The sequence below is a fragment of the Cebus imitator genome, unplaced genomic scaffold (genome assembly GCF_001604975.1).
Source record: "Cebus imitator isolate Cc_AM_T3 unplaced genomic scaffold, Cebus_imitator-1.0 Scaffold391, whole genome shotgun sequence".
In the NCBI taxonomy this organism is placed as follows: Eukaryota; Metazoa; Chordata; class Mammalia; order Primates; family Cebidae; genus Cebus; species Cebus imitator.
In genome coordinates this window covers 1,029,662-1,040,937 of record NW_016107706.1, presented here as the reverse complement: position 1 = coordinate 1,040,937, position 11,276 = coordinate 1,029,662, and the positions used below count along the sequence as shown (strand labels likewise).

The 11,276-nt window shown below is 59.1% G+C and overlaps 1 protein-coding gene across 3 annotated transcripts; it reads right to left on the bottom strand.

Annotated features, from left to right (window-relative positions):
* Positions 1–1,578: 1,578 nt before the first annotated feature.
* On the bottom strand, positions 1,579–11,230 carry XIRP1 (xin actin binding repeat containing 1). Of its 3 annotated transcripts, XM_017508357.2 has the most exons (3): positions 11,066–11,230; positions 4,418–7,778; positions 1,579–3,990 (listed from the first exon to the last, which is right to left on the bottom strand). In XM_017508357.2, exons 2-3 carry the CDS (start codon positions 7,772–7,774, stop codon positions 3,982–3,984), a joined length of 3,366 nt encoding a protein of 1,121 aa, XP_017363846.1. In that variant the 5' UTR covers positions 7,775–7,778; positions 11,066–11,230; the 3' UTR covers positions 1,579–3,981. The 3 variants fall into 3 exon arrangements, with proteins under 3 accessions (XP_017363846.1, XP_017363844.1, XP_017363845.1); XM_017508355.2 differs by having other exon boundaries at positions 1,579–7,778; positions 11,066–11,229; XM_017508356.2 differs by having other exon boundaries at positions 1,579–7,775; positions 11,066–11,229.
* Positions 11,231–11,276: the final 46 nt, after the last annotated feature.

Below are 11,276 nucleotides of genomic sequence, written 5' to 3'. Positions count from 1 at the left end.
AAAAAAAAAGAAAGAAGTTATATTTTTAAAAATTACAATAATATGAAAAGTGAATGTCTTTGAGTTTCAGATGCCAAGTATAGCTTCAAGCACTTTTTACACTGCCTGGTGTTCCATTATTGGAACATTAAGCATGTGGAAGTTATTTTATCCTACTGCTCAAGATCATTGCCAAGGTCTGATTGCAGAAATTCAAAATTGCAACTTCAGGCATAAATGGGTTAATTCACTTAATCTTCACAGCAGTAGGTACTATAACTGTGCCCACTTTACAGATGAGAATGCTGGGGAGAACACTCATGCTCTGCAGGCTGCTGGGCCCTGGAATCAAGTGAGATCCCGCAGAAGGCAGGGGAGGGGGACATGCGGGGAGGGGCTCAACAACATGGTGTACCAGGCCCAACCAGGCGGATTTGGGACCTTGATTATTCTCGAGACAGCACAGTCTCCCACAAGGTGCAGACTCCTTCCAGATCCGAGCCATATTGTCCCAGGGGAGCCCCACCCATCTTGGCTGAGCAGGAAATGAGGGGCCTGTGAGGGCTGTGGGCTAGGGGTAGGATAGGCACCTGTCTCTTCCACTGAAGCAAAGTGCGGGTGACACATGAACTTGGTGGGAGGCAAACCCAGTGTCAAATGCCTGTGCACCCAGGAAACCCAGGAACAAAAAGTATTCCACCTCCGGGTCTTCGCAAGTGCTGTCCCTCCACCTGGCGCTTCCTCTCCAGATTTTCACATAGTTGTTCTTTGTCATTTAGATCTCCACTGAGGTGTTTTTTCCTTAGAGAGGCCTGGCTTGGCCACTCCACCTAAAGCAATCACCTGCCATTGTTACATGACATAATGTCATGTAACTTATCCCAGAGGGCAAGAGCGGCCTAGCCAGGTGCATCACCCTACTCCTGATCTAATTTTTCTCATTTATTGTCTGCCTCCTCATTTAAAAACTTCCCTGAAAATGGGACCCCTTGGACCGCACCTGTGTCCCCACTGCCTAGAACAGGTCTGAAATACAGAAGATGCCTAGTGCTTTTTGAAAGACAGCGTGAAAAGGGCCCTTCACCAGATCATCCTGACTTTCCAGGCCGGGATCTGAGCACTCGCCTTCCCAGGAGCCCCTGCTTGGCACACAGCACCTGGGCTGAATAGGCAGAAGTGGCCCAGCCATGGTGGGCACAGGAATTCTCCTGGCATGAGTTCCTCCCGCTTCCCAGGCCTGACTGGGCTGCTCTCCAGCTCTGGGGCAGGCTTCTAAGAACCCCTCCAAGATGGTGTTCAAGAACATTCAGGAAGGGAGGCTGAGGTAGAGAGGGCAGCGGTGTGTGTCTGTCTGTGTGTGTGTGTCTGTGTGTGTGTGTGTGTGTGTGTGTGCAGGCACACGTGATGGGGAGGGGGGTAAGGAGAATAGGAGAGTGGGCAGGGCATTTCTGGTTGCCAGCCACGATGGTGGAGAAGGGGTGGCCTTTAGAGCCTTCCCACGCTGCCGTTGCTAGGAAGAGGAGGCACCTGGAGGTTGTGGCTGCTCTCTCCCCTGCAGTGGGAACACAGACTGGAACAGATGCACACACAGTCAGACAGGCACAGAGTAGAGAATAAAACTTGGGTTTATTCAGACCATACGCTTCCTGTTTGGGGTACAGTGGGGGGCTGTTGTTGGGACAGAGAAAGGCAGTGCATTTGGCTTCTGGGGACATGGTGATTGCTGACTCTTCATGTGACCTTTGGACCACCAGATGACCAGCTGAATGTTGGAGATGGTGACGAAGGGGCTGGCGGCCAGGCCCTTCTGGAGACCTCACAGTGATTGCAAACAGAGAGCGACGCTGTGTCCAGTTGGCTCTGTTCCTCTCCGGGGATTATGGAGCAGATGGCTGGGAACATTCAGACTAATAAAAGAAATAAAAACTCTGGGTAGAGGGACACTCTGGGGGGGCTCCACCTCAGGCAGTGGTGTGCAGATTCATACATGTCCATGCGTGGGCCAGGTCTGTGTGAGAAACATGTGTGTGTGTGTACATTACATCCTCCACAAGCAGCTGGGGGCCCCCACCCCACCCCCACGCCTGTGCTACTCTGCAGGCTGCTTCCAGACCTTTCTTTTCCCATTGGAAGAACTTGGCCTGTTGAAAGAACTGATGAAAGGGAGATGGCCCCAGTAATCCCCTGAAGATGCCCTTTCCTCTTGGTCCTTGTGCCAGGGTGCAGGAGGTAGGCACCCACCTCAGTCCTGGGGCAGTGGAGGCCAGAACAGGTGGCAGGTGTGGTGGGAGGGATGGCCTCACTGGGCAGCTGTCTGGGGGCTGCAGGACACCTGCACCAGCTCAGCTTCTGCCAGGTCACTGCTGAACCCAGCTGGGCTGTGCAGGAACTGCCTCAGCAAGGGGGAGGCGTGGAGCCCGAGGCGGAGACCTGGGCTCCTGGGTGGCTCTGCCCGCTCGGTGACTGTGCTGGAAGACATGAGGACTGTGTTCCCGAACTGGTCCACCTCCTCGTACTGCTCAGTCACGGTTCTCATGGCTCCATAGTGCTGTGAGCTCCCTGGCCCCGTCTGCAGCTCCAGAACACTCTTTTGCCGCCCTGTGGTCAGGGGACTGGCTGAGGGAGGGGCAGGCTTAGGCGGTGCAGAGCACTGGGTGACGTCCTTCTTTCCAGCCTTGTCTTGGATACCTTTCTGCTGGAGCAGGGCCTGGCCTGTGTCCTGAGCTAGTCCTGTGCTTTTCACGGAGACGTCAGGGTTGCCCTTGAAGCTGGGAGTCTCTGGAGGCTTCCTCGTGGCCGACTGGATGGAGATAAATGTTGGGGAGGAGGGTGAATCTCGGCTGGGAGGCAAGACCCGAGGGAGGCATGCATCTTCTCTTGATGTCTCCTGCCTCCCGGTGGGAGGTGCCGTTGAGGCTGCGTGACCTCCGACCTCCGTGTGATTTCTGATCCTGACTTCCTGCTGGGCCTCCGGGTGGCATCCAGCCTTGGCTTGGATCTTGACTGCAGTTTGACCCCCGACCTCCTGGCTGGAGCCACTGGGCCTGGCGCTACTGCTGACTGTGACACTGATCTTGCGGGCACTGTGGTCTTTTGGAGGTCCCTGGAAATGGCCTCTGGCGCTGGCCTCAGGCTGGAGGCTGGACATGGAGCTGAGCGCCTTGTGCACAGCTTGTTCAATGTCTAGCAGCCTGGCCAGGGTCTGTTCCTTCAGCCGAGCAACTTCCGTGCTGACCCGTGTCAGTTCCCCAAAGGCCTGCTCCATGGAGGCCTTGGGCTTTTGGTGGGCAGCGGGGGCCTGAAGGGCAGCCCCTTCCAGCTGGGGCACCGCCTCAAAGAGCCTCCGCAGGGCCTGCACGTCCACACTGCTGGCAGCCTCCTTCTCCAGGGCTTGCACCTGGTTCAGGAGGCCCTGGAGCTCGTTCTGGTTTCTTTGCAGGCTCGCAGGGCTCTTGGGGGCCCCTTCCACAGGCTGCCCTCCTGAGGAGCCGGGGCCCCCCTGTGGTGAGGTGGGATCACAGTTGACAGCATTGAGCTTGGGGGGCTCAGAACTCTGATTCTGGGCGTGCCTGGGGGCCGTGGTGCTGAGGCTATGTTGGGGGATGGGCTGGCTGTGTCCATCAGGGCAGTCGGCCAGAGATCTGTGGCCCTGGCCCACAGTGGTGGGAACATTGACTGGCTGAGGGACGGCGGCATCTGTCTCACCTTGTCGCTGCTCTCTTTGCCCCCCCTCTGAGGAAAAGCTGGGAGATAGAGGCAAGGGCTTGGGCAGCCTCCGAGGAGGGTGACTCTGGGTTAGGTGTGCCGGTTTAGGGGGCAGCTGCGGCTTCTCCTTTGGGGACGTGGTGGGCTCCAGTTTAGAGGTCTTTGTCTGTAACCCTCCAGGAGCTCTCTGGCCAGCAGAGCTGCTGTGGGACTGAAGAAGGGGATCCTTCAGGGGCTCGGAGACCTGCTGGATGGAGTCCTCGTCACAGCGGGCTCTGGCTGGAAAGTCAGGTCCTGTCACAGCAGCTGGGAGAGTAGGAGGAGGAGGAACAAAGGCATTATGGGGTTGCGGGCTGGCACCTGGCGCTTGGGGCCCAGAGGCCAGAATGTGGCAGCCTAGAGGGGCAGTCTTCAGGGTGGTCTCTGCAGCTTGGAGGCCCTCTGGGCAGACTTCTGCCATCACCTTCCCTGGAGGCCCCCAGGCGATCTGTGTGCGGCCCCCAGGCGCCTCCCGCCCTGGCCCAGTACTCTGAGCTGGGCCTCCCTGGAGGGGGCCGGCAGCCTGGACTGAGAGGGTGGTTTCCCTGCACCTTGACTGGGGTTTCCTGTCAGAAGGCTGGACACCCCCAGGCGGGTCAAAGGTCCTCGCGGGATGAGCGGTGTAGATGCCGTCCTGAATTGTCACCCACCCCCCAGGTGGCCCTCTGGGTAGTGCTTGCTCTTCCCCACTGACCTTTCTGGGGGCTGCTGGGATCCGGGGATCACTTCCACCCCCAGGCCTGATGTTGCTTTGGGTAGCCCCAGCTTTCCGAAGACAGGCCTGGATGGGCTCGGCAGTGGCTGCGGGGGCGGGGCCCTGCTTGTGCTTGTTCAGAACTTGCTCCTGCAGGCTCTGGGCTTCAGCTGCTGCCACCCGAAGGCTCTGCATGGCGGCCTGCAGGTCTGGGGCCCCAGGCCCTGGAGGGGTAGTCGTGGCTCCTTCTGACTTTCCCAAGACTGCCATCCCTTTCTGTCCATTGTGACTGTCTCCCTGCTTTTCTGTGTTTTGCAATCGGGCTGGTGCTGCAGCTTCCGCAGCCACAGGGACTGCCTTTCCAATGGCCCGAGGAGGGCAAGGGGTGGCCCCTGGGCCTCTCAGATGCCCCATCCCCATGCTGGGGTCCAGTGGGGAAACATGGATGATGCTCTCAGTTGGGGGCAGGCTCTGGGCCCCCTCGCTGGCTGCCTCTGGACTCAGGTCGGCCGGTGGCTCCCACCGCAGACTGTGCAGACCACTCAGGTCTCCTTTGTCTATGCAGCTGGCCAACAGCTGCACGCTGCTCCTCTCAGACGCCTTGCTAGTCAGCCGGGGCTGCAGAGAGTAGGCAGTCAGTGCAACCAGGCCCTGCTCCGTCTCCTGCATCACCAGCCCAGTCCTTGCCACGGAGGCCCCGAGACTGCAAGCCAGCAGCTGCTGGAGCTCGGGGTCCATGTCTTCAGTACCCCCACTGCTGCCTGGAGTTGGCAGCCTCAGCGGCTTGAGTTGGAGCTGGCCAGTTGGGTCTTCCTGTACCAGCAGCCCCTGCCGGTCCACATCTGGCCGGCGCAGGACTTGGCGGATGATCCTGGGAAGTTCGCCCGACACCAGCTCCTCCTTGCGTATATGGGGGCATCCCTGCCCTGTGCCTGAGAGCACATACTTGGCAAGGCAGAGCTCCCCTGGCCCTCGGGCCTCCATGAGGATGCCTCCGTGATGCAGGATGCCAGGGGTAGCGTGCAGAGTCCACAGGGTCCCCTCAGCTGCAGTCTCCTGGCTCTCTCCCATCCCGTTCTCTGCAGGGCTCATGGGCTGCTCTTCCTGGAGGTTGCCCCCTCGGATGCTCTCAGCTGCCAGGGAGCCCATGGGGCAATTCTCAAAAAGCCAGGTGAACTTGTGGACAGAACCTGCGGGTATGGGCCCGGCGATTACCCGGGGCTGGTCTTCTTCCTTCCTGCCTGCCTCCAGGGCCTGGAAAATCTCCTTCCGACGAGACACCTGCCCTGAAGGAATCTCCACGCGGCTGCAGTATCTCACAGGCCCTCTTCCACAGGGACCGCCTGGGGCCTGAAGAGGCTCGGTCTCAAAGACATGTCTGTCTGTCTGTCTCTCCCCAGCCGGGACCTGGCTGACCTGCAGGTGCTGCTCCCTGGACCCCGCTGGCCTGTCCGAGGCTTGGGGATTGAACATCCAGGTGCAGGACTGTGCCTCAGCCTTAGCTCTGGGACCTGTGACCTCTGAGCCCTGCTTTTCGGCCAGCTCACTCATTGGGCACGTCTCGAACAACCACCGGATGGTCTGCACATCGCCCTTTGGGGGCGCCTCTGGCTGGGGGTCTCCCTGACTCTTCCCTTCTTCTTCCTTTCGTTTCTGCTGCTCCTTCTGGTGGATCATCTCCAGGGGCTGGGTCTCAAAGAGCCACCGAGCAGTGCCAACATCCCCAGCCACCACCTCCTGCCGGGTGACACCCCGCACCACGTCAATGGTACTGGGGCTTCGGCCGAGCTGGTCCAGGGGCTGTGTCTCAAACATCCACCTATAGCCCCGCACGTCACCTCCGACTATCTGCTCTCTGCTAACAGAAGTCAGGGCGTGGAGGCGGCCCTTGCTGTCCTGCATGGCATACACGGGGGCCCCTACGCCCTGGACCTGCCCAGCTGAATCAGTTCCTTCTTCTCTGCTCGGACGCCCATGGGCCAGAGCCTCACCCTGTCCAATGCTGTCCAAGGGAAGGGTCTCAAAAAGGTTCTTAAAAGTCTTCACATCCCCCTTTAGCCCATCCCTCTGTGGGGCACCCTGAGAGCCCAGCAGTGCGGAGGAGCTGTCACTGGATAGGTGCCCCTCACCATCCTGGGGATCCACCCGCTGTAGGTGACCCACTTGGACCTTGTCTCTGAAAGCATCCAGGGGCTTTGTCTCAAATAACCACAGAGTGGAGCGGACATCACCAGGGACCACTTCCTCCTTGGGTGGGGCCTCTGCTCCAGCCTCCTCGTCCCCCTTCAGAGTGTCCAGCGCTCGGGTCTCAAAGAGATGCCTCTGCTGCTGAACATCCGGACCAGGTGGGATGAGGTCTGGAGATGGCTGGAAGTCCTTCTCATCTACCAAGATCTCCCGGATGGCATCCAGGGGCTGCGTCTCAAAGATCCAGCGAGTTGCGCTGACGTCGGGCCGGTCCCCCTCCTCCAGGGAAATGCCCCGGATCACCCGCACCTGGCTGGGATCCTGGTTGAAGGCATCCAGAGGCCGAGTCTCAAAGAGCCAGCGGGCAGACCTCACCGCGTTGCTTTGGATCTCCTCCCGGCATGCGGCCTTGACCTCGTGGATGGCACCCTCTGAGTCCTGGATGGCACACAGGGGCTCCGCTTGGAACAGCTTCACTGTCTTTTTCACATCACCCTTCAGCTCTTGGATCTCTGAGCGCAGTTCTAATGGGCTCTGCTCCTGCAGGGAGGTGCGGGAGCCCAGGCAGTCCAGCGGCTGCGTCTCAAACAGCATCCTGGTACCCTGCACGTCTCCGCTGGCTGCGGGCTCCCTCACAGTAGCCTCCAGTTCCTTGGCCCGCCCTGTCAGCTCATCCAGTGGCTTTGTCTCAAATAGCCATCGGGCTGCACGGACGTCCCCTCCACCCGGCTGGGGCCTGGCTGGCTCTTGGTCTGTGCTGTTGGCAAAGGAGCCTTCTTCAAACTTGCGGGAGGTAGCCTGGACGTCACCACCCGGCACGGGCTCCTTGGCAGCTGGCCTTTCGTGATCTCCAATGGCATCCAGTCGCCAGTTCTCAAAGATCCAGCGCATGCACTGAACGTCACCCTCGGTGGGTTCCTCAGAGCCTAGGACCTCAGCCAGATCCTCGGCCACGGCCTCAGCCAGATTCTTTCGGAGCTCGGGGTGGATGTGCCTGTAGAGGCGGCGGAGCTCACTAGCTTGCCGCTGCTGGTGGAACTTGGAGAAAGACTCCTTGGGTGGCGGCAGTGGCAGGTCCTCCAGGGCTGGGGGTGGAGGGAGGGGTGGGTCCTCTGCAGCTGCCATCCTCATGGTTGATGTGGGGGCCACCTGCGTCTGGGTGTCGGCCATCTTTCTGAGAAGAAGGGGAAGAGGTGAGGGTGGGATTGGGGGCTTAGGTCTAGATGATCAGCAGGGTAGAGGCTGGATACTGGGAGAAATGGCAGGAAACAGGGCTCAGGGTCAGAGTAGCTCTGGGCGACTTATGCTTAGAGACTCCTTCCCTCTCTCTATGTGCCTGGCCTGGGCTTCACTCTGCTGCCGGCATGTTTGGTGTGCGACAGGTCTTGAACTTAGGACATGTGGACCCATCCATCACAGTGGGTTCCTGCTTCCCTGCATCTCCTGGGTTGCTAGGGAGCGACCATGGTACCACCGGCCATGAGACACTTTCCTTTAGCTCCACAAGGGATGCCCAAACCCAGAGGGCAAACTGGGCATGCCCCATCCTCGCCTGCCTTTGTTAAAAATCGGTGTTTCCCGAGAAGACTTTCAGAGGAGTGGCGGGGGGTGGGGGAATCCTGATTTTTGGAGTCCCAGCCTTGGAGGGGCGGGTCTCTAAACTGGAGGCGAGATTCCCTTGCAGAACACCAGAGGGCAGACTTGCCGTGTTGACCTGGAGCCCTGCCTAACTTTTACCTCTTGGCTGTCAACTCACTCCAACCTTTCCCAGGCCCAGGGAGGCAGACAGAGGCCAGCAGCCCATGCTGGAGCAGAAGCAGCTGAGGATCAGGGCTGGGAAGCTCGCATCAGGTATCTCGTGGTTAGGCCAGCCCCAAATTCTGAATCTCCGGTCAGGGTTTCCTGCACTATACTCAAGACTGAGAATACCTGAGCTAGGGGGACCGCAAAGGTCTTTTAGCACAACCATTTGTAAATTAAGATGCGGGAGCTTAGGCCCAGAGTCAGATCTTTGTGAATAAGTGGAAGGCCGTGCTGGCTTGGGGTCCCTGAGCCCCATTTAGGGCCTGGCCCCAAGAAATAAGAGGGTCGGGGCTGTAAAGCTTTCTTTTTGGCCATAGGACCCTCTATTCCCCAGCAGGCAGCCTGGGAGGATATGACGGTGACACCTACCAGGGAGAGGACCGTGGGACAAGGGTCCTTTCTGCAGAGACAGCCCTGCCCCTTGCTCCTGGAGACCTTGGAGATCTCTTTTTCCTCTTTTTTTTTGAGACAAATTCTCACACTATCGCCAGGCTGGAGTGCAGTGGCACTATCTTGGCTCACTGCAACCTCCGCCTCCAGGGTTCAAGCGATTCTCTTGCCTCAGTCTCCCAAGTAGCTGGGCCTGCAGGTGTGTGCCACCACACCTGGCTAATTTTTGCATTTTTAGTAGAAATGGGGTTTCACCATATTGGACAGGCTGGTCTCGAACTCCTGGCCTCGTGATCTACTGGCCTTGGCCTCCCAAAGTGCTGGGATTACAAGCGTGAGCCATCGTGCCCGGCCCTGGAGACCTCTCCCTAAGCAAGCAAGCACAGCTTCAGGGGCTCGGACTCGGGGGGCTTCAGGCTAAGCCCTACCCCTGCAGGCCTCACGGCCACCCCAGCTCAGCCTCTCCCCTGCTCCACCCCCGCCTCTCAATGGCCTCCCACCCCTCAAGGACTTCTCTGCTCTCTGTCGATGTTTGTCTTATCTGTCTTGTGACAGGTGTACTAACAGCTATCAGAGGTCAGCAGGGAAAGAATGGGAAGCACGTGCCCCCTCCCGCTGCCCCTGACCCACTGCTCTGCACCACAGAAGGTGCTAAATATAGCTGAGGTCTCGTCCTCAGAACAGCAGCCCTGGGCTCAGAGGGTGGCTGAGGCCCAGTCAGCGGGGACCCTCGGGGCCATTGGCTCACCTCGTCTCCTTCATTACCCTGGGCTCCCTGATCCTGCCTCCTGAGCTGGTGTCAGGCCCCTGGGCTGCAGGCCAACCAGGTGCTGGAACCTGGACACCTTCCCTGTGCAAAGGAGTCCACGCCGGGAGAGGTGTGGGGATGCTGGCAGCAAGTGGGGCGGGACTTCCTTCCTATGACAACCTCTGAAGGAGGAGAGAGGGAACGGGGTCCTGCTTACCCCACCCCCACCCTGGCAAGTCCGCCAGAGACATCAGAACCTTTGGGGAGTGAGAGCTCTGAAACCTGCAGCCTGAGTCTCATCAGAGCTCTGGGGAATTTCTTTCCTTTCCGAGCTCTGGAGAGGCTCCCCTGCCCAAGGCACACCTGTGCCTGTCGCCACCTCCACGCCATCCTGTCTCCACCAGGGTGGCCTGGGCAGATGGCAGGTGCAGACCATCAGCTTCGCCCCAGCCCCGCCCCCAGGAATTTCCAGAATCTCTGCTGGGGCCACAGACAGCTTTTATCATGGAGTCCAGGGATGTCAGGCCTAAGGACCCTCAGAGGTCACTCAATGTAAACCCCTTATTGTTCAAACGGAGAAACAGAGGCCCAAAGGGGAGAAAGGAACTGTCCAAAGAGGCTCAGCAAGGTGGCAGCAAAGCCTGAAGCAAGCCTCCTGTCCCCTGGCCTTCCTACCACCATCCTTGCCTGGCCTGAGACTCCTGGGGCAAGTGTAGAGTTGGGACAGAATTCATAACTGGGACCGGACTTAGGGTGGGGTAAGCCCCAAGGACTGTCCTAAAGCTTGGTCTCCTAGGGCTGGGCCAGCCTGTCAGGATGGTCCCCCTGCTGTCCTCAGGTCACCTCCTCCTCGGCCCAGCTGGCTCCATTTGTCTTTACATCAGGGCAAATTCAGGTCTGTTCTCCCTGCCCTGAGCCCCCCAGATCTGCCCTGAGGGCTTTCCTACTGGGCAAGACCATGGACATGGGCAGAGTCGGAATTCCACCCCAGGTTTTAGGCTGTGACGTGCAGGGAGCTGGGCTCAGGCCAGCCCCTGGGAGCTATCGCTGGGCTAGATATGCCAAGAGTGTCACCCACAACAACTGGGCATGGGGCTTGTTCTGGCAATGCACACCCAGGCCTAGCTGCGGCCCCGTGCCCCCGCCTCACTTCTATTCCTCCTTCCTCCAGACCCTGGGCCTACCTGAGGCTTCCCTGGAAGGAAGCCCTGAAGCCCGAGGCACTCCACACCTGCATTTTAAAAATCACAACTCCAGGCCTTTCTGGGTCGTGTCAGGAGCCTGTCCTTTCTGCTGGCTTCAGGCCTGTGGAAGCCACTCCGAGAGCTCCCATGGGGCTCACTCTGTCTTTACCTCCTTTGTGGGTTCTTTATATCTGAGACTTCCACTCCCCTCCTCCCATGCATGTCCTCAGTCTCCTCCCCCACTCAGAGCCACCCCAATACGTCCATTCCAGGAGAGGGGACCCCAGCTGTGAAAGCCAGCCTTGCCGTGGAAGGACAGAGAGGTAGGTTACTCACCGAGGGTCTCTCTTAGCTGACAGGGTGCTTGGGGTCTGTAACAGGTGTGGTCTCAGGGTTTGTCGTTCCTCTCGAGGTTCTGTTCGGTGTGGTTCTGTTCTGCTGGCTCTGCAGACACCTTCTCGCCTCGCAGGCTCCAGGTCTCTGTCCCCTGCCAGCCCCAGCAGCTGCCTTTATCTTGCTGGCTAGGGGGTGGGCCATGGTGGGGGGG

What these genes read in the sequence shown, in the direction of transcription:
- XIRP1 (XM_017508355.2), bottom strand. Translation starts at nt 7,774, where the DNA reads ATGGCCGACACCCAGACGCAGGTGGCCCCCACATCAACCATGAGGATG.